This window comes from Ambystoma mexicanum, chromosome 4q, assembly GCF_040938575.1.
Source record: "Ambystoma mexicanum isolate Mex_15411 chromosome 4q, UKY_AmexF1_1, whole genome shotgun sequence".
In the NCBI taxonomy this organism is placed as follows: domain Eukaryota; kingdom Metazoa; phylum Chordata; class Amphibia; order Caudata; family Ambystomatidae; genus Ambystoma; species Ambystoma mexicanum.
The window spans coordinates 368,283,608-368,306,648 of NC_090928.1; the positions used below are offsets into that span (position 1 = coordinate 368,283,608).

At 45.1% G+C, this 23,041-nt stretch overlaps 1 protein-coding gene across 3 annotated transcripts in view; it reads left to right on the forward strand.

Annotated features, from left to right (window-relative positions):
• RMDN2 (regulator of microtubule dynamics 2) overlaps positions 1–23,041 on the forward strand; it is a 1,053,472-nt gene that overhangs the window by 424,016 nt on the left and 606,415 nt on the right. For all 3 annotated transcript variants that reach the window (XM_069607937.1, XM_069607939.1, XM_069607938.1), the window contains exon 5: positions 22,793–22,895. In XM_069607937.1, coding sequence (XP_069464038.1) covers positions 22,793–22,895 — 103 coding nt within the window. The remainder of the gene's footprint in view (positions 1–22,792; positions 22,896–23,041) is intronic.

Consider the following 23,041-nt stretch of genomic DNA (forward strand, 5'->3'; position numbering starts at 1 on the left):
GCCTGGCTTTGCAGTAGTTGCCTAGCAAGGTCATCCGTTCGCTCCTTTGACAAAATCAGTTTTCTCCTAAGGGCATTGGTTTCTTGACGGGCGGAATGCACTTCAGCCCTCAGTTCCCCTAGTAATTGGGCCAATTGGTCAGTTTCTGAGGTATCCATAACACCCGGGTGGGAATTTGTGGGTAGTCTTCGTGTTCTGTTACGCTCACCTGGCTCCCACAGGGGCGTCGATCTGAACTGGACAGCTACGGTCTTCACCAATGTGACGCGTAGTGCCGAGATGACGGACTGGACTGGCCCACCTAGCTTTGTTTGCTTGGCCTGTAGGAATATTCTTCTGCAAATGGAGAAAGGGAATTAACCACCCGTGGAGTTGAGCATTCTCCCCACTGATCACCTTTGATGTTCCCTCTTATAGTCTCACCTGATGGTTTGGAAAGATGAGCTCTCCAACCTGCACTGAGCGCAGGGACGCGTAGATAACCAGTTGCTTCACTGGCTCGAAGGAATTGGTGAGTTCCAGAACAATATCGACTCTGAGATTCCCGGCAAGACGCCGTAAGTATGTAGTTCGTAAGAGTTCAAATGTCTGACTTTCACTCTTGTCCGATTCCGTGCAGGTTGCAGCTTATCCCTAGCGAAGAGTTCCTCGTGGCAACCGGTAATATTCAGGTAAGGATTTGTATTATCCAACACAGTTCGATAAAATAATGTCAATATGTAACCTGTTGCTTTCTCCCTTATTCTGGCGCTGAGAGAAAGTATGAAGTCTCGGGGAATAATGCCTCTGGCGGTAAAATCAGGTAAGTCTATTGTGGTGATGAGGTTTCGCCTTGTTTGTCCCTTTGTTTCACCTTGCTGTCCTTTTGTTTCCCCTTAGGGGCCGGGGTTCGGCGAGGATGCAGTGGAAGCTGCGCCGACCCGTGAAGAGGAATAGTACCCCCGGTGGTAAAAGTAGGTAAGTCTATGGGGGTAACTAATATTGCCTCTGTGTATTCCCTTGGCTCACCTTGCTGTTCTTGTCTTCCCCTTAGGTGCCGGAGTGCGGCGGGAACATGCAGAAGGATGCAGTGGAATGTGAAGATGCGGCGAAGACCGGTGAGTTCAGCGCGGCGCTGCAGCAGGCGAGGCAACGCGCATAAAATAATTCTTTCTTCCAGCTCGAAGGCGCGATGGATCGGGAATTCAGGTAAGGATCAAAGGTATTGCTCTTGTTCTAACCTTTTCTCCTTCTTTCTCCCTTTTTCTAGGAGCTCCAGACTCGAGGCGGGCGTGGCAGAAGACTGGATGCAGACTTGCAGGCACGGTGAGCGTTACGCTGCTGGATGCAGAATAACGGGAAGCGTGTGCTGCTCTTCGGGCGTGGTTTAAATAGCCCCCAAAGTAGTCCCATGTAAGTATTCATCCCCAGCCCCACCTGAGTAAAAAATAGTCCCTAGGTAAAATAGTCCCTTCCAAGCCTCTTTTGGCTTGGAGCTCTTGCAGCATGGTCTGTATCAGGTGAGTTTGCAGCATGGTCTGCATCAGGTAAGTTTTAATCTATGAGCCTGGCGCCTATGGCGCCAGGACTGACTCTCCATATGAGCCTGGCGCCATAGGCGCCAGGACTGCACCCAAATAGCCCCTAGCAGGGGTTATTGGGCTTGCTTAGAATAACTTGATGCCTGCTTCCGGGGTTGCTGGACTTGGTCTGGGTCCCCGGGGGTAGGCATCATGACACAAATTTAAAGATAATATGGTACTGATGCCGAGGTGGGAGGTTTTGTATGGGGACTCCAAATGTAATTTCACTCTTGTAAAACTTTTGGAAATTACCATGAAAAGACTGCGAGACTCAGAAGCTTGATGTACCAGATGTACTCACGACACATCATTGCGGACTCACCATTTCTGCTGGTCACTTTTTACCGGCTTGATTTGTTTTTGGATTTTATGAAAGATCTCTTTGGCAAAGCTTTAAAATAAACACTTAGTAAAAAAGAAGATCCCAATTCCTTCTCAGAGTCTCAGTGGACTTTTCCCAGGCCTGCAATGAGCATACTTTCTTCGGATGCTTAATATACTTCTGACGGGATCCCAGACCCTTCTCTGATGGTCAGTGGGCTTGTTGATGCCACTGAGATGAGAAAGTACTCCTCAGATGCTCTATATGCTTGTGTTCGGGTACCAGACTCTTCTCTGGTGATCAGTGGGCTTATTGCAGCCACTGCAAAGAGGAAGTTCTCTTCAGATGCTCAATATGCTTGTGTTCGGGCCCCATACCCTTCTCTAGCAGTCAGTGAGCTTATTGTGGCCACTGCAATGAGGAATTTCTCCTTTGATGCTCGATGCACCCTTACCAGTAGTTTGACTGTGACTACCGGGTCGGCGTACTGCCTCTTGAGCCTGCCTCTCTTCCACCCCTGTGTCCGCTCTGGCTCTCACTTACCTCCTTGTTGACTTCTTCATGCATCGCATTAGGGTCCTCCTCATCTGGACCCACAGAGAACACACTCACACCTTGTCGGCGTCCTCCGCTAGTGGTTCACTCTGGTCAGCCAACAGGATTCGAAACTCCCACTCACACCTGCTGCCTCTCCTGGTTGGCCTTCGTATACATTGTTGCCAGTCCTACCCTGGCGGACTGTCAAAGTCTGTTGTTGTTCTTGATGAATTGATCTTCATACATCCTCAGGACCACCTCATAGCAGTGCTAGCACAGTAAGCAATCTTCATGTCTCCTCTGCTTTTCTTCGTCCTGGTACTTTGTGTTGTGGCTGTTTCTCCTACACTACAGAAATGCATGGATATAATCTCAAGCAAGTTGTTTGACATGGAGGCGGTGGTTAGGGATGGTTGAGGTGTGATGCTGGCTAACAGGCTATACCCTAGGTGATCGTCCTTATCACCAGAAGGGGTGTCTTTCTCCATGATGTCCTCCCGCATTAGACCACCCGTATGGACCATATGTAGCGGTCGCACCTCCTTAGCCTCATGTGAAAGGGCTCTTCCCTGGGGAGAAGTGACAATACCTTGCGAATCGTCACAATATGCTCTCTTTTTTTCAAGGAGAGCTGTGCCTGCTGCAATGGAGCATAGGAGTGAAGTTTCCCTGTTGTGCATGAAAAAAGAAGCCAGAATGAGCCATTATTCTATTAAAAATATCTCTTATGTAACTGCATTACCCTTTTCATTTTATTGACGGTGTGTAAGTTGCAGTCAGATCCTATATATGTTATGTTGAGCACAAAATGAATGAAGCCATTGAAATATTTTTTGCTAGGAATGTTTTACATTTTGTCATTAGTTTCAGGAAAACAAAAACATAAGAAGATCAGTTGGCCTTGGGCAATGCTGGATTCCTCATTTTAACCCTACATACAGGTCCCCTTGTGGGGGAGGTGAAGACTCCTTCGAAATTAGCATTGACGATCTGGAATGTATAACTTGTGTTAGCCTTTAATAATGAAAAAGCATTAAGTATCCAGGACAATAAGCCTTGTGAACGTGCATTTCAAGGCAATGATCACCCCTCACCATTGCAGGCCCATTTAAGGACAAGATCTCTTTATAAATACACCCTAAAATACCAATAGAAATTAAATGTATGGTGTTCACAGGGATTAAAATCTGAAGTGACCAGAGAGTCAGTGATCTGGTTAGACTTCAAATAATATATTATTGTGCTTGTTCTCCTTTCGACCATGCCTTCTCTTAGGTAGACCATGCAGTTCTCTTAATGGAATAAGAACAAAGGGACCTGTAATAGGACTCAAATCATTCATTGCTGAGAGTCCTGCTAGAATCATGAGGATTATTGCCAAGAAATAAAATAATGTATACTCATACAATTATGAATGAATGCGCCCTACATTTTTTTTTATTTTTATTTATCCCGAATCTGGATTTAACAAAAGATCTCAGTTTCCTCTGCTTAGATGGTTGCGTTCGGTGGCGTACTCTGTGTACACTGCAGTAGGGCATTCTGTAGAATTTTTGCTGCTGCAATCGACCAGTTTGTTTTTTGTCCGCTGATTAGACGGTTCCACCATGTTTCCTCTTCGCTTTCAGTGTATAGTTCGAGGAGCGGGTGAAGGTATAGTAGACGAAACTGGTGCATCACTGGACACACCAGTAACAAATGCCTTACTGTTTCTGAGTCAGCTTTACATAGACGGCAGCTTTTTGAGGTCGAATAACCTCTTGCAAACAGAATCTCGTTTGTGTGTAGCAGGTGTAAGCGAGCTCTTAGAAGAAAATGCCGCATTGATTTATTTGGAAATCTTCTGAGTAACTGGGTTGTCTCATTTAGCTTCTTTGGTTCTTGAGGGAAGGTGGTCAGGGTCTTGTTTCTTTTGGCTTTCTCCTCGGTGTTGATCCAGTCAGCCTCTTCCAGTTTTTTTTTATCTTGTTTGGATTCATCATAAGGTCTTCATTTGTACACGCAATTTGGGTCAGCTTTGATTTTATTTGTTCAGCCCAATTCAAAATCATACTGCAAGCGCCTGTCTTAATCTAAGTCTATTAGTTTATAAAGAGGTGGCGTGTCGGAAAGGATTGTTTTTCTGAACAAGGATACGCTTGCCAATTCAACTATCGTGCTTAGTGAAACGAGGCCAAGTTCTCGTCTTATTGCCTCCATCTGGGTTGATTTTGGTAGGTTTAGTACTGATTTCCAAAAGTGACCCTCGAGTTTTTTCCATATTGTGTTTGGGACCGATGGCATCGCGGCTGCTCCGTATGTCAGGGCCGGGACAACTTTGGCTTTGTAGAATGTTATTGTCGGAATCAGGGAGAAGCGACCAAATTTCTTATCCAGCAATCTGGCTTGGGAGGTCAGGGATCGCGCTTTCTTCCAGAGTTCTTTTTGCATCGCTTATTCTGTGGGAGTGCTGTCTATTATTACACCCAGATATCTGAAGTTTTGTACTGTTTCCACATTGACTTTTTCAAGATTCCAGTTGAATTCTTTCGATCTTTTGGTTTTTTTTCCCAGTATGAGCACTTTTGTTTTTGCTTTGCTTATGATTAAGTTGGCCTGGTTGATAAACTCTGCTAGATCATTCATTTGTCTCTGAAGACCAATTTCTGTTCTGTCCAGCAGGGTGATGTCATCGGCGTATAGCAATCGCGAGACTGGTGTGTTGCTAATTTTCGGAGGAAACGATCTAGTCTTCTTACTTGCTTCTTTTATGTCGCCCAGGAAAGCTATAAATAGTTTGGGGGCCAACGGGCACCCCTGTTTCACTCCTCGGTTGGTCGGGATCTCTTCCGAGAGTAGGCCCTGTTGGTCTAGTTTGACCCTCATGGTTGTTCCTTTGTGGAGAGCTATTATTGGAGCAAGGATGTTCGGTGGACAGTCCCATGTTTTTAACTTCTCCCATAGCATTTCTCTGTCCACCATATCAAATGCTTGCGATAGGTCTATGAAAGCGAGAAAAGTTCTCGAGGATCCTTGCAGAGTCTTACTTTTGGTTATGCTGAGGAGCATGATGTTTACTGTGGCCGTTAGGTTTTTTTTTAATCCTGCTTGAAATGGATCAGCGCAGGGGGCGCTCTTTGCCCATTTTTGAAAACTTTTTAGGAGCAGGGAGCCGTGTATTTTTCCAATTGTGTCCAACAAGGCAATTGGCCTGTAGTTATGTGGATCCGACTTTGCGCCTTTTTTGTAGATGGGAACCACTATAGCTGAGGTCCAGGACCTCGGGATGGATCTGGTGTTTGAACATTTACTGAGCACCTGGCTTATAAAAGGCACCCAGTTTTCGGAGTATGTTTTCAGATCGGTGTTTGTGATCCCGTCTGGACGGGGTGCTCTGGAAGCTTTTAGTTTTCTCAACAAGTCGTGGATATCTTCTTTATCGGACACATCTATCCACTCTGTTTCGGTTTCCTCGTGGTTTGTAGGGTTCGCTTTTGATGGTGCTTGAAACAGGTCAGTGAAGTGCGTTATCCAGTTTACTTCGCTTACTGCGTTACAAGGGGTATTTGAGTTTGTCGTGCACACTTGGTTCAGCAGTTTCCAAAAATCTCTGGCATCTTTTCCCGCCCCTTTTTTCAGCATTGTTTCAGAGTCCTTTTAGTACAGATTTATTCGATGGTTTTTTATCCAGGCTTTGTATTTTTTCGTTTCCGCTTTCAGTTCTTCTTGCAGCGCTTTCGAGTTGTTGCTTTTCGTCCACCTTTTTAACTTTCGTATTATAGCCCTTCTAGCCACCACCTGTTTATCAAATTGGTGCGATTTGGCCGAATCCGTCCCCCGTTTCTTGTTCAAGATGATTTTAAAAGGGTTTAGCAGGGGTTGGTAATCTATTGTTGAATTGCAGATAGTGTATTTCGAAGTTAGTTGGTCAATTCTTTCTTCTGTTAGCCTTAGGCGAGTTCCTTGATTGTTACTTTCGACCATATGCCTCATCCGAATTTTGTTTTTACAGCTGGAGTTTCACGTTGCTTGTAGTAAGGTATGGTCGCTTGCTTCTGTTTTAATCACCTCGAATGAGGACATCACTTTCTGCATTTCTGCCGATGTGAAGATGTAGTCTATTGTCGCAGACTTTTTCATTCTTTGCCACGTCTGAGGTCTGTTTATAGCAGGAAAGTCCTTAGCCATATTGGTGAACCCTCTTGAAGCCATAAGATCATTCCATTGGGCTCCTCTTTCTTCCTTTGTGCTCTTCCTTATTGACTCTCTCGTCCATTCCCTTCGGTTCTGACAGTTGGCGTTTAAGTCTCCACAGATTATTATGTGAACTATGTTTTCCTCCACAAATATGGTATCTATAGATTTTTCGATCAGTTTGAGGAACTTTACGTCAGAGATTACTAGGGAATTCCAGTATACAACAATCACTGCAAGCTTGGCCTTCTGGGGGTCTTCTTTTGCTTGTTTTCTTGACGCACGGGGGTTGGCCCATTCCAAGGACGCTACCAAATGGTGTTTGGATGATTCCAGAACATTCGTAATGCTGATTCCTCTCCCTGCACGAACCGCTAATAGAATTCCAGACGATGGCCTGCCCAAGCGACTTTTCACTGCCGGGGAGAGAACAATTTCAAAACCGTCCAGAGACGGAACCTCCGTAAGCCAGGTTTCTTGTAGGGCCAAGATGTCAAACTGCCCTAAGTTGATTCCTCCTTTTTGTGTTAAGTGTTTGAATCCACACGTATTCCATGAACCCAGTTTTAGGGTGGTTTTGTTTGTTTTGTCCATGTTGTCTCGGGGCAGCTGTTTAGGCCCTGCTGGTTGCTATTTTTGTGGTGGTTTGAGAAGGGCTTTCGGTAGCCAGGACCACAGCTGGTTCCTTATACTTTGGCTATCCTGGGATCCAAGAGGCGCGCTGGTTCTTTGTTGGATGGATTTCTGAGTCGTCAATTTCCCTGACGCATTCGGGTCGCGGGGAAAAGTAGGGGAGGTTATATGCCACTTTTGCTCCTTCATCTTTTCTTTTCCCTCTCTTGTTTCGTTTTCTCTTCCCTCCGCATGGGTGGTGGGTTCACAGTCTCGTTCTCTCCTCGAATTTTGCCTGGGTGTTTCGTGCAGTACGTGATCCCTTAGGTTTTCAAAGTTGTTTCTTTCGTAGTTTGAAGTTTGATGTCGATTTAGCGGAGACGCTCGCTTCTGTTTTCTCCAACGCGGGGTGCGAGACAGGGCCTCGTAGTCCCGTCTCTTCGGTTCTGAGGGATCTTGGGGTTTCGAGTGCGGGTTTCTAATCATTTCTCTCTCCCTTCATGCTACACTGTTGGTCTCCGACCAATTTAGTATCCTGATTCCAGATTTATGTAGTTCTCTCCGGGTGTCCTCAAGGTCTTTAATCACAAATGACGCTTTTAGATGCAAGTAAGCTTTTGCTGTTGATTTTTTGTGATACGGTTCAACCAGTGCCAGGTCTTCTGACCTCAGATTCTTTAGCGTAGTTGTTTTACCGAAGATTCTGAGTATCGTGTTTCTGTTCAAAGTTATGTGCTCTGTGTTCCTGGATTTTTGTTCCAGTTTACAGATTGTTGCTTTTGACTCTTGTCTGTATTTTTTCTGTCTTTTGAGTGAGTTGAATTCTGTCAGCCTTCTCTGGTCTCCTGGTCGTTCACGTGACCTTGGGCTATTTCCCACTCCTCGAGTTATTTTTGTTTCCTCCTCGGGGAAAACTTCTTTTTTTCCTAATGATTGTTTCCAATGACTCAATTCCTTTGATCCTCCCGAGGTCCTTCTAACTGTTATCGGTGCTTTGCTCAAGGGCAGATGGTGCCTGGGTGTTAATTGCCCTCTTTCCCCTGCCAGTCGGTTTGGGGGCGAGTTTCTTTTGTCTGAAGTTAAGTCGATTTGATTGCTTACGTCCGGTGTGTCTAGATGCTGAGAAATATTCATAGCGGTCTTGTCCCTTAGAAAGTCGTCCACTGATTTCGGTGAAATTGGTAGTGGCTGAGTGTCATATGTTTTTTCATTGGCCAGTGAAGATTTGAGACTTGTTCCAATGTCTGGAGTTTGTTGCAGAGCGCTCTCCTCTCGGTTTTTCCGTCTCTTTTCTCGAGTTGGTCTCGGCGGGGCTCCGAGTGTTAGGACTATTTCTTCTTGGTCCGCTCTAAGGGTTGTTGTTTTTGCAGACATTGACTTTAGTGGAGTAGCCGGCTTTGGGTCCCTTGGGATGTTAGTGCCTTCTGCTGACCCTTTGGGGGCTTTTAATGCCGATGACCGAAACGGGCAAGGTTTTGGTTTAGGGGGAAAAGCGGAGAAGAGCGCAAAGTGGCCCTCCCGGGTTCGGTTTAAGGAAGAAGACAAATTTTCTCCCGTAGACATCGGATGGCAGCAGGGATCATTTTGGGTAGCTTTGTTTCTTCTTGAGGTAAGCGCTGCAGGTTCTAGGATTTGTCCCTCCATTTCCTGTCCCCTTGATGCTGGGAAGCTATCTGTTAAGCCCTTTGGCTTTTCGAGTGGACGTGTTCCCCGTGCTGTAATGTATCCTTCAAGGAATAGCAGCTTAGTGTGTGTCATTGCTAAAAGCGTAGTCTGATCTTTCAGCGAGTCACTCAGTGCTTCATAGAGTTTGCAAAAGGGGGCGAGCGCTATTGTTATTGCTGACATAAAAGCCAGAGTGTCGTGTTTTTTCCCAGGAGTCTCGTTTTTACTAGGGGCAGAAGCCTCACTGCTCCTTCTGACTTTGTTTGGGGTTACGAGGGTCTCGTCCAATGTTAATTGTTGAGGCAGGTTATGTGCCTTGTGTGAGCGGGGATTTGACAAATTCTGGTGAACGGCCTTCTTTTGTTTATCATTGGGTGAAGTCTGTGTATAGGAGTTTGCTCCCTTAGTCTGCGTCCGAGCGGCCACCGGATTTGGGGGCGTTGCTGCCTTCTGTGGCTCAGTTCCAGATTTGTTGCTGTTCTCTGGTTCTGACCCTTTTGAGGTCGTAGTGAGTTTGACAGTTGGGCTCATAATTCCAGGGATTGTCTGCTCATAGATTTCCGGGCTTTGTATTGTTTTCGATAGGTTTGATGTCCGGGTGATTTTGTCACTCAGTAGTTCTGTTCCCAAGGCGTCTGCTGGTGTGTCACTTGTATTGTCATGACTGCCAATCGGCAGAGCCTTCTTCATTTTTCGAGGAGTTATGGTGACGAGGGTGTCGTTCCGATGCAGCCCCTCTATTTCGCTGCCTGCTGCACTTACTGCCGTGGGTCCCTTAGGGATAGTCCCCAGCCAAGTTTCGTGGTTGGTGGATATCGGAATCGGTTCCCGGTTCTCGAGGTGTAGGAAGGCAGGAGGGTTTTCTCACCCTGCAGGTTTCCCACTTGCCAAGTCTTCTTCTATTTTTCTCGTCTTGGGTGTTGGAGCTAGGTCAGTGAGTACTTCTAGGATGTCTGCGTCAGAGATTTCGTCGTCGATGACGAGTTTTCTTTTGCCCAGGCGGTTGAAGAAGACTTTTACCGCCATGCCCAGGTTGTTTTTGCACGTCGTAGTTTTTACTAGTCCCCTCTTTCTTGCTTTGTTGATGATGATGGAATTTTGTTTTTGTTGTTGTTGTGAACTTTTCATGTTTAGCTCATGCAGTTGCGCACTTGGGGATGTTTCTTTGTTTTTTGATGTTACACTTCTTTTTTTTTGTTTTTTTTTGGGGATTTTGTTTGTGCGCAACGGGCCATCTTTCTGTTTGAGAGGTATGGTCACTCTTACAGAGGGTGTTGTGGGTAGAACGGGGCTGTTGTGTGTCTGCGTGTCTGCCCATTCCTCGGCCGATATTGAAGGGGGCGAGCTGTTTGCTTCCCAGGGCTCTCTGAGGCTGTGGTTTGTTGATGTAGTTCTGAGTCTCACCACTGGGGGAGGCTCGCCGAGTGGATCCCGGAACGTTCCCTCGGTTACCCGCTCTAGTCCGCTCTCCGCCGGGGGCGGTCGTTGGAGCGGGCGCTCCTCCTCGCATACCGCTAAACTAACACGGCGCTCAGACCGTTCCTCGGCCCCGGGCCCCTTAGCCCCTGCTGGCAGACCCACGAAAGGGATTCCCGGAAAGCAGGTAGGAGCCGCCATGTCTAACACTGTGGGCGAGATTCTGTGAGCCGGGGGGCCGCCCTGTTTTTGACTCCCGCGACTACATACGCCGCTCTCCCCTTCTTCGTCTTCCGCCTCCCCCGTCCGCCCTTCGGCCGGCAGTGGGGGGCGGGCGACGGTCGCAGGGAGAGCTGGCGGATTCCGCGGATTCTGCTGCTCGGGCGAGCCCGATGGAAGAGGCATGCAGTCTTCATTGGGTCTGTGGTAAGCCGCCCTGATTTGGGCGCGAAGGTGCACGGAATTCGGGTTGCTCCCTGAGAATTCAGTGCTGTCATGGCCCTTTAGGGCTGTGGAGATGATTGGTTGTGGACCGGCGGAATCAGTTACGCTTTGGAGCATCTTTCCGAAGCCCCCCTCTAAGAGTTCCGCTGCTCGAAGAGGGGGAGCGGGCTCAGAAGTAGAGTTCCAAACTGTAGTCCCGCCCGAGGGGTAGGCCCTGTTTTGGGCAAGCGGTCTTGGAAAAATGTGGGGGGATTGGGTGCTTGGCCCCCCAGGCACTGGGCTGAGTTCGCCTTTTATGATGTTTGATGGTTTAGAGCTTCGTAAGAGTCTCTTCATCCCCTCTCCCGCCCTAGAGTGGATCTGTCGAGGGTTGGCTAGCTGCTGTGTAGCAGGATCCATCCTTTCCCTGCGGGATTCGCCGGGACTTGCCGGGACTGCAAGGACTGCGACTCCCTCAGCGACTGGCTCCGCGGCCGCTCCGCGGCTGGAGGGTGGTTTTGTAGAACTTCCCCCTTCAGTAAAGGGTGTAGAAAGACTGGAAACAGGACCAGAATGGAGGGTAGACTGCAAGGACTGCGACTCCCTCAGCGACTGGCTCCGCTCTATTATCTATGCGCCCTACATTCATGGTGCACAGCAAGACATGCTTCTGTGAAGAGAGCAGAGTACAGCAATCCATATCTCATTAATATAGCCGGTTGCTACAATAGCTTCTGGAACAGAAACAATGTTGCAGTCAATAGTATTAGTAGCAGATTGGGCCCCCACCCTTTTTGGTCATAAATCTAGCAATTATAATCATCCAGTGAAGATTGGGTGTGTATTCTATTAGAGTGTCTGACTATAAGGCTGGCCAACGGAAATATCGGGCCAATCACATTGTGTGACATAAGCATTGGAATATTTTACTCTGTGAAAGTGGGGGCACAAATTAATAGGATTTTTACTCTTGGAAAAAACTGCAAGAAAGAACACAACTTGTCCCTGGATGAGGGCTGAATATGGATATTATCCCCAGGTGACTAGGCCTTGTCAATGAGGCATTGTGAACCAACCTAACTTGAGGCAGAACTGCTTTTTCCTGAAAAGGGAGGAAGTCACCACTAGGGGCCTGCTGACTGAGAATTTCCTCTGAACATTGAGGGTTTCTACTGGCTCTTCGCCATTTAAAGACCAATTGAAGGTGAGAATGAGAATTCCCCAAAGGAGTTATTTGCTTTCAAGTCACCATTTATGTTCTTTGTTACGTTCCAGAAAGAAGGGTCATTTGGAAAGGTGATACCAAAAAACATTGACTAAATGGGAAATGCAGAGTACGTTCTCACTGCATTTAAAATCAAGTGAGATGTCATTTTCATACAACCCAAAATACATTTTTGAACTGTATGCATAGTGAGACAGATGGCATTTTATGCAGTCTGAGCACAAGTCTTTGTAAATTATAATGTAATTCAATTGAACTGAAAGTGTTTTCACAGAAATAGTTACCATTAAGCTGTGACATGAAGACGTGTGTGCCATAGCCTAATGAAAGGCTGCTTGATAATGTGTGTTCTGTGAAGGCCATAGCTACTTAGGAATAATAAATCGGAAATTAGAGCAAGTTTAATTGTGTCATTTTGACGCCCATAAAAATGATGCAAATGTAAATCCCATGTACCCCTCATTGTTGACATTGCACAGGGCCTCTTTGTTTAGTGAGGTGAGAGGTGAGCACCCCTAATACCTGTTTTGATCAAATGATCAAATCTTCTCCCAGGTTGGTGGGTCAGTCGGAATAGCCTGTACATTCAAAGTTGATAACATAGATTCCCTGACCATTACCTGCAATATTTACATGCAATGCTTGATGGCCTCTGATCTGTTTCATGCACAATCTGGAAACCCACAATCCTGTATTTACACTAGGGGGAACACATTTTGATTCCATACATTTCTCGCTTTATTGGGAGAAGCCAAGTTCTTTGTATTATTTGTAAATGTAACTTTGTGTAATTTGGAAATGTTTTTGGATGTACCGAATATGAACACACTGGCCCATATGCAGCAGAATAAAGACAAGAATGCCTATTGTTCAGAATGAAACATGAAGAGATTTGATAATGTAAATGGATGTTTGTGTATGAGAAATAGTGAAGTTCAAGCAGGCAGGTTAGTTTATTTGCAGACATGCTGCCTAGGAGTTTGTCATGTTGTGTATATTATTGCTTGGAGACCAAGTTTAATTTGTTTATTTAAATACATTTGAGCTTTTATCAAACCACTCGTTCTTGCCCAGAATTGTGGGGTGGGACTCTACAATAAAGGGCATTAGATCAGTGGTGCCTGCTTAGTTTAGAAGCTTACATTAACCAAAATACATTTACACACAGAAAAAAGTCAATTTGGGCTTTGCCAAAGGAAAAGTCTTTGTTTTCCCTCAAAGGGTTGTTACTGCCCAGGAAACCTGTAACTGCCCCCATGGGGGCAAAGAAAGTTTGAGTGCTTCAAAGGGCAGTGTGATGATTCCAGGGTATTCGTCCCTTCTCCCCATGGCAGAGCCACCCTCTTGGTGAGCCTGCTAAGCAAGACTTTCTCTAGGGGTCTGGGCAAGTGAGACCTTACTGGGAGTGACTCCCCTCTTGGAGACAAGGACTCCCATTCCCACGAGGAACTCCCTATGAGAGAAACACTATTTACTTATATGGGAATGAATATGCCTGAACTTACTGCTGTATTGACTTCAACAACCAGTAATAGACATCCCATCTCCTTGGCCTTGGGCAATGCTGGATTTCGCATAACCAATGAAGAGAAACTAAACACCGCTTTTAGAGTCAGCAGCAAACTTGGAGACGAAGAACCCAGCGGGTAGCAAAGAGAACCTTACGCAGAGGAGAGCCTCTGATGTAGGAATGTCCTGGAGGGGCAGAGCGCTGCTAGGCCACAGAGCCAGCGGTAGCGCAAGAGAAACAAAGGAGCAGAGATAAATGCTTGAAGGCCAGCAAAGGGAGCAGTGGAACAACTGCTGCAGGGACACAGTCAGGAAGACTGTCCCGCTTGGTGGTATGACCACAGGGTTCCAGTGGTGGCCTTAGAGCCCATGAACGAACGCTGATACAGAGTGCTTCGGGAGGCACAAGACCTCCACTCCGCCTGTGTACCCAGAGAATGCCGAGGTGGGCAGGTTGAGAAACAGAGATGATGCAAAACCGGAGAGCGAGACCAGGGGAGATGCCCCGACGAAGTGTCAAACCCTGGGAACCAGCCCAACACAGAAGTAGGTAGCGGGGTGGTCCAGGAAAGGTGGAGGCAACTGGAAGCAAGTGAAGTCATTGTGAATGTTGGTTACAGGCGCCCGAGAAACCCGAAGTGTGAACATTGGCAAGAGCCACGAGTGTTGTCAAGTATAAGGAATCATGAAGGCCTGGAGTGCACTATAAGAGACACTGGGAAATTAACAGAATAGAATCTGGAGGATTTAACTTATTACAGGAGAAACCACAAGAAAAGCATACACGGAATTGGGGAAAGGATACAAGAAGAATCTCTATGTGTAAAGATGTTAGGTCTTTAAATGTATAACACAAATTACAACATCTCCTGAGTGTTTGATGAGGATTAAGGAACTTTCTTTATTGCTTTTAAATAAAACATTTTTTTCATTAGAACTAAGAACACCACCCTGAGAAGAAGCCCACCGAGTTCGGCCAAGGGAAGTCTTAACCGCTAGCAGAGTGCTCTGGTTCTTTTTCTATAGTGGTAAGGCCAGATAGAAATAGGTTTTGGACAGGGACATATTTTTGGTTTTAGGATGACTGATGAGCACCTCTAGTTTCTTAGACGGGGACAATCCCCTTAGCGATGGCGATGGGGATAGATAGGGATGTTCTTATTTGATTGAATAAAGAATCATTTGGAAATGTCCTCAGTGTAATTAGAAGATACTCTTGGATGTAGGTAGACAGGGGGAAGGGGTTGGAATAGAGTAGCTCAGGAGAGGACTTTCCAGTAAGATAATGATTCAACCGCCTTCAGAATTCCGAGGGCTGTCAAATCTTCTGTATCTCAGCTCCACTTCCTTCGGACAAAGCACTCTAGGTATGACATCATCATGCAGAAGATGCTGAAAAGCAGCCATCATTGGACCCTTTATAGAAGACTAGAAGGGAGACAATCCACTTTAGAAGATTGCCTATTTAAGGGATGAGACCCCCAGCCCCAGTATATTCGCCTTTCGACAATAGGGGGGACTTAATCTCGAACTGTGTTGGGAGTATAGTCTTTTCCAACATTCTCTGCCATATAGGTGAAGATAGAGATCGCCAAGAAAAGGGCAAGCCTTTTTCCTTAACCAGCCCAGAGGAACATCTGGGGTGGTCTGCTGGCTGGAAAACGCTTACTGCAGCTAAACCCACTGGTACCCAGAAACCTGCTTACTGGAGGTGACAGAACCCTGCAAGTGCTCTGCAAGACCTTCCTTGCTGGCAAGTCCAAAAGGCACTGAATAGGGTCACCCAGAAACGTAAGAACCACGGCAGTGACCTCCAACTCTGACCCACTTGGATACTGATTTGGGCAACTTCAATACAGTCAAAGCATCGGCTAGGCAACCGCTAAAGTAATTGTTAACCTCAACACTAAACCACCTCATGCACTTCTGAGTTTCGCACAACACTGACACAGAAGTTCTGCTTTCTCCACATCCAAGAACTGATGCGTGTTCTAGCATCCCCAACGCCACGCCACCTGCCTTGTTATCAGCTTCTTCGGGTCCCAGGCTGTTGCCGCTGTAGTAACTCAACACTTTGTGGTGGCAGTTCGGCCTGCCCTCCACTGAAGGCAAGTGTTTTCTTCTCTATATCCGTAGCTCATGATGCTTCTGCAACCATCGCTGCCTGTCGTGTCCCATTTTTAAGATAATACCTTTAACTGAAGATTTGCTTCAGAAACTGTTGACCAGTCCTTAAAAACAGAGCGCCACTTTATTTCAAAGTCCTAATTCTGTGTATTTTCCTTTACACGGGTGGGTTCTTAATGTTTGTATCAGCTCTGTGTATCATTAGTGTATCATTAGTTTAATAAACATGTCTTATTTGTGTCGAACCTTGGTTGGACATTCTTTTATTTTTGCAAAACAGTACTATTGCTGTTTGGTCTGCTTCTGTGCCCCATGACATCCTTCCTGTAGGGTATAGCTTGTCCTCGGCACATGCGGTTTTAAAGAGGTGAAGGAGATGTAGCTGTCGGACTGTGCTTTTTCACCTTTGATTGTGGTCACTGCTGGTTAGTGGTAGTGTGAGGCTGAATAGGAGTTATTTTCAAGACACATCCCTATACTTGTCCATGTACTCCTGCAGAGCAGTAGTAATTGTGCCACACTTCGTTGCATCATATATTTCAAATTGGCCAAATCTATACATCTCTGCATTTAACAGATATGTTATGTTATTGGACATTTGTATAGCACATTTCTTTCACCATTGCTATGATCTTAATGCGCTGTGGGTTGAACACCCTTGGGGACCGTAGTCCAGTTCAGTAGAGAAAGTAGGGTAGTAAGTAATGCATGCATGCAGCTAGGCTGAATTTTCCTGGTGGGTAGCTGCATTCTAACTATAGGAATAGTGTGAAGGGTGTGTGAGACCAGTAGTATGAGTATGTGTGCAGTTAAGCCAAATTGTCTTATGGGTGGCTGCGTACTAGCAGAGGTGGTGCTTGTATATGAGATTATGTGCAGCTAGGCCGATTTTATCATCGGGGATAGCTGCATTTTAAAGATAGTTGAGGTGTGCATAGTAGTGTATAATTATGTGTGCAGCCAGGCCCATTTAACTGTAGGAGAAAGCCGCATTCTAATGCAGAGGTGAGCGTCAGCATATTGGTAGGTATGTGCAAGTATCCGTGCAGTTCGATGAGGTCCCCTGTTCCTGATTACTTTCCTGTGTCTGCAAAATTAATTGTCCCCTTTTTATAGAGGTTTGGTGCTTTAGTTCTCCAGGAACCTCTCGGCCTAATGTGGACTCAATTCTGTTTCACCAAGCAAGATTGTACCTCCCCTCTAGCTTAACAATATAATCAATGTTGAGTTTGGCCGTTTCCCACCTGCTGCACCAGGCTTTTGGCTTCCCCATGCTTTGAAATATTGGGTGTTTAGGACTAGGCATTGCAGGGGCTGCGGTGGGTACTGGCAATTTTAGTGGTAACAGTTCTGGTGCATTACTGGGCCAAGCGATTGCAGATCTACAGTCCACCATCACCGTGTCTACCTGAGCTTGCAATTGCTTGTTGGTTAACACCTTCTTGATAAGCAGTTACATCCAGTTCTGTGGAGTTACGAGTACTTCTTAACTGCGTGGTTGGGGACTCTATGAACCCAAAGGGTGCAGTGCCAAAACCAGGCTGTTCTATTACTGCTGTGACTGTCTGACATTGTTAGGTGCAGTGGAACACTGAGTATTCCAGGTGTAGAGTAGTTTGAGTTGTAAACTAATGCTCATCCTCTTTACTTACAAGAGCTGGCCTCAGCAGAGTCCTCGCCTGATTTAAGAGCATGGTGCATTGCCAGTGAAACGAAAAAAAAGCTACTCCATTCATAATGTTAGAACATAAGTGCTACTAGGTCCAGGCTTTTCATTTCCGGGTATTCATTTACAGCGGATGGTTGAGTATTCCAGGTGAAGTTTATGGTTTGAGTTGTGAGCGAGCGACAGTGCATTGTTTTCCCTTACATGAACTGAACTTGCCAGAGACCTCAACTGATATAAGACCTTAGTGCATACCCAGTAGAAGACCAAGAGCCAGGCCAATCCTAGCGTTGGAACATAAGTGCTACTAGGCCTATGATTCGGAGTCATGGCCATTCGTTTCCAGACAACAACAAAAAGAAAAGGGCAAACACAGTCATCATGTTAGTGTATAGGTGCTACTGGGCATTCATTGCCGAACATGTAAGGAGTCAACATGATCATAACGTTAAACGCACGTTACTGGCAACCAGGTTCTGTGTCCCGGGCATACTTACCTTTTCATAGCAGAGGATTTAAGTCAATTTCTTAGCCGCAGGGTTTGGTTGGGAGGCATGGTTTTGTGGAGGGGCAAAGGCCAGTTCGGTCCTTGGCACCATTTCGGGAATAGACACTTTTTGGGTGTTTTCCAGAATTCCATGTAGTCTTTGCATATGTCGATTGAGATGGGCGGGGGGGAGTGAGTTCCAGATTATTAATGCCGGGGTTGAGTAGGCAGACCCTCCGATCATGGCTGATTCAGAGGCAGGAACCACTAGGAGGAGGGCAGTGCTTGAACTTAGAGTCCAGGTTGGGTGGTACAGCGTAATCGTTTCTTGGGGCTGGCTTTGTGCATTGCTCGGTGAGTAATTCACAGGATTTTGAAGGTGACCTGTCGCTCAATCGGAAGCCAGTGTAGTGGGCGGAGTGCAGGTGTAATGAGATCCCTTTGTCCGAGGGCAAGGAGGAATCTGGCTGTGGAGTTCTGCACACTTCGGAATTTGTTTAGTTGGTAGGCTGGTGCACCCAAGTATGGGGAGTTCGCATAGTCCAGTCTGGACATGACAATGGACATAATTGCTGCCAGTCTATTTGAGTAGGTTAGGTAAGGGAAGATGCGTTTCAGAAGCCCATGGTGGAAGCGGTAGGATTTGGATACATTGTTAATGTGGCGTGACAGAGTTGGGTCAGAGTCCATTGTACAGCCAAGGTTTTTGGTGGGGACATAGGGGCGGGGGCAAGGGACGGTGGCAATGGAGAGGGTTGTGTGAATAGAGAGCTGTTCTACCATACACCATGATCTCCGTTTCCCCCAGGTTGAGAAGGAGAGGGTTAGTCGTTGTCCAGAAATCAATATCTGTCAGGCATGCTGCTAGGTCAGGGTGAGGGTCAGAGGTCGATTTGGTAATCCTCAAGATGATTTGCGAGTCATCGGCATAGTTCTAGCAGGTGAGGTTAGGAGAGCGGATGAGCCCGGCCAGAGGGGTAAGGTAAAGGTTGAAGAGAAAGGGTGAGAAGCAGGCACTTTGCGGTACTCCAGTGCTCACTGGGCGTGCAGTGGAGATGAAAGGGGGGGAGGTTGGTGATTTGCGGTCTGTTTGTGAGGAAAAAGACGATCCAGTCAGATTCCTAGGGAATGGAATCTGCCAAGGAAGATGGTGTGGTTAACAGGGTGAACGGCTGCTGAGGGGCCAAGAAGAACAAGTACGGCGCATCCTTCAGAATCTGCAGTGACTTTGAGGTCATCCCAGATAGAGAACAGTGTGGTTTCAGTTCCGTGACAAGGATGGAATCATGCTTGTGTGCGGTCTGGGAAGTTGTTGGTTTCTACAAAACAGTTGAGCTGTGAGTATGCAGTGTGCTCAATGTGCTTTGCAAAGAATCTGGTGTTGGAAATGGGCCTGTAGTTGGTTAGTTTTAGAGGGTCGAGGGATGGTTTCTTTAGAAGGGGTTTGACATGCGTGATTTTGAAGGTGATTGTTGCTCTATGAAATGTTTCATTATTAAATTCTCCTTTTTGTGAGGTTTAAAGGTATGCAAGCACCAAAGGGACACTACCCATGTGGGAGTTGCTCCTGTTGTCAACACACAAAGAAGTGCACAGAAATTGATCTTGGACTAACGTATAAATGGAAATAAGAAACGTTAACAAATTGCAACTCTAGATTAGTAGTCTATGGGATCTGGTGTCCCTGTAAGAGAATAGATATAGGGAAAACAGAAAGGAAGATAAAAACTTGCATTACAGAACACAAAGGTTGCATCAAAAACAGAATCCATGCAGCTTCATTGGTAGGGCATTTTGTTGAACACATTCATAAAGCTGAAGAACTGACATGGTCTGTAGTATATCAGGTGAAATCCAGTAATGATACAAATCTGGATAAGAAACTCTTCAAAAAGGAGAAGAGTATGGAGTTGGGACTGAATGAAAGAGCTGAGTAGAGAAGGTCGAGAGTAAAAAATATCCGGGAATAAGCCTGAGAAAGTTGTGTGGAATTCCCCACACTGCCACTGATATGAAGTCATATGAGAGTTGATAAATCAGCTTGCTTTATGTGCATCAAGTGGCATGCTTTAGCTGCAGGCTGGCTGTTGAGATAATGCACTGGATAGAAAACACACCCACCTGTACACAGAGAATGGGTAAAAGCAGCATCCATCTGTGGGGCCATGGAGAACGATGCTGGGAACCCAGATTTGGTTACCAGGACGATCGCGGCCAAAGTGCAGTGTATTTAAGAAAAGCACCTTACAGACGCGTGCAGGAATGAGGTTACACAATACTGGCTATGTAAGACGCGAATGCCGAAGGAAGCTGAATCTGGAATAGACCAGCAGGCGAGGAAGGAGTCTCCGAGCTAGCACACAAAGGAACATGGTCCTGTGTACGAGCGGAGCCAATCGTAACTAGAAAAGAAGATTGCACCCCCTAGAACCAGAGAGATTGAATCGACTCATTCAGGTAAGCATTTGAAAATGGCTTCGGGAAAAATTTAGAGCGTGAATAGAGGTAGCAAGAGACTAGAAGACCCGAGCGAAGCATGGACGATTGCTAAGCCTGCCTTGTATGTCTGTTTACTTTTCTTTAGATTGGGTCGCCCTGGAGCATGGGGGGAAGGGCAAATGGTTGTGCCTTGACCCTGAGACAATCCAGTACTAGACGGCTACCCATAAGTGTTAAACAGTACGAAAAACACAGGAGAGAAGATGAAAACAAAAACGATTAAAGTGAGGGATTGTATCCTTAGCAAAGGAAAACCTTAGCAAAGGGATAGACTCAATATCTAAATATACGTTTTTTTGTGTCACCTATGCACCTAGATTCTTGAGCAATAAAAAGAACGGTGTGCAAGAAAACTGGTCCATACGAAAGCCCCAGGCAAGAACAATTCAAGACCGCTGCATAGCATTAGTCCAGAAAAGAACAGCAATTGGCAACTAGGTAAGCAGCCAAGAATGCACATGGTAGCGTCAAACTGGGTATAAAATAGCCTAATGATGCTAGTGTTTAGAGGGTATGAGAAAAGTAAATTACGCTACGCAATCTGATCCACGTCAAATGTGAAACCTGTTGTGAACAAAGAGGTGGAGATGTAAGACAAGAAGAATGGAAGGAGGAATCAATCAGTTGTTCCCCTTCTCTGTGACTGATAGACAGTAGTATGTAGTAATGTAAACATACAAAAGACATGTTAATTAATTGAACCGTTTGTTTTTTTGCTTGATTTTGCAGACCTCAATCAGTTGTTGGCCCAGAAGTAAAATGGGAGGGAAGTGGGACAGAAGAGCACTTACCTGCTTCGATTAAAAGTGAAATTTGTGTTTTCCTACCATAACCAACTGTGGATGTATATCCCCCTGATGAATTTCCTAGATAAATTGGATGAATAATTGTATGAGGAATGAAACATGTTGGGAGTTAGATGAATGTGGAGTGTTTGGATGAATGATTGAGTGTCACCAGTTATATGTGAAGTTTTTAAGACTACACGGTTACCTCCAAGTTTATAGAGAGAACAGCTAGTAGATCCAATGAATTTGTGTTTTGACTACATAGCGAACAATGAATTGGTGTACAATCAGAGTGTTTATGTGACAACATTGTTTAAAATAACGTTTCTAAAAAAAGAGAAAAAATGTTTCGTTGAAAATATAGCTCACAAATAAATGATTAAGTGATGATATATGATTTTACATTGAAAAAATAAAATTGTTTATTTTTTGGTAATAAAGTGGTCAGGAGGGTTTTGTAGAATCACAAAAGGTATAAACATAAGACAACGGATGGGGATGCAAAAGCAAGGGACCCTTCAAACAAAGTTAATGTACGATAGTTGTTTGGTAACGAGGGCTGTTTGAAGAGGTCCGTATAAATATTCCCTCTGGTCTCCATAGTGTGTGTGAGTTAAAGGTATGCTGGCAATGGTTTCTATGTAAACACGCTAAAAGTCAAGGAAACCTACTGTAATTTAAAAAACTCTCCAGAAATTGCCATCTTAACTTTTGCCAACTGGTATGACAATGTCAAAGTAGCTATTTTTGAGAATGATTACCCAGAAAGGAATACATATAACATCTAGATACTTTCTCTGTGGTAGATTCCTTTTCACAGAATGGAACAAGTGTCCTTTAAAGCTTTTAAATATTGCACACTCTTGCACAGTAGGAATCTTTAAAGGCAACCAGCCCATAAAACACTATTCCCCTCTATGCTACAAAGTGGGGTTACCAGTAAATACTTTGTGTTCACTCAGAACAGTGTAGAATATGATTTCTCAAGCTTTTTGTTAGTTGACCCAATTTTCGTTAAGTAACCCATGTTCAACAGCATCGGGATACTGACACGCTCCATTTCCAATATTTATGAAATTGGTTTTGACTTCTACCTGATTAATCTGATTTCAGAAATTGGACCTCATAACAGCCGTCTGCTGTCTACTTTTAAAGCTCGTACTTAGCAAATTCGCACTTGCTTTCTGTCTGGTCACAACTCATCAGAACCATCGGACTACCATCCCTTTTACATCTCTACTTAACTGGGACACACAAAGCTTTCCTTACAAATCAAAAAATGTCAGGTATGTTAAAGTTTCAAACAAACTAAGATTTCATGAATTGCAAACGACCATGCCAAATGCGGCCTTTTAAGATTATCTGCAGAGTTTAACTATAACTCTTTAGGTTTAATTGAACGTGGCATGAATATTGAACCTGGCCATTATTCCTGGCATCAGAATTAAAGCCCTGCTGGTGATAGGTTTTCCATGTCATGGTGGCATAGAAAAGGGGGGCATGGCAGGAAGTCTTAAATTGGCCTCTTTTTCTGAAGAATGGAAGTTCCACTGGAGGTGATGTTTTGCAAAGAATTACACAAAATCCATGAAACAGTTCAATAAGTAGTTATGTTGTTTAATTGATCTCTTGATGTGATCAAGCACACTGGAACTCCTGCTAACATATGATTTCACCAGATATTCCACACCTCGATAAATTGCAGTTATGATGGAATTGATTTTTGTCAGACATATTATTTTTTTTATTTTATGCAGTGTTCTGGTTTTTTCTTTTAACAGTATGAAAATGATGTTGAATACCTTTGGCGATTGGTTCGAGCTCATGGCGATATGTTTGAGATGACAACAGACATAGAAGAAAAGAAGAATTATGCGGTAAATGGTAAGCAAGACATTTCTTCAGGGTACAACTGTTTGATTAGGAATCACAGCAAAGGTGGCACAAATTGTTTGTGATATGAAGTATGGATGGATACATGTCCATAAATAATTAATATTAATTAAATAATGTTAAGCGTATTAAGCATT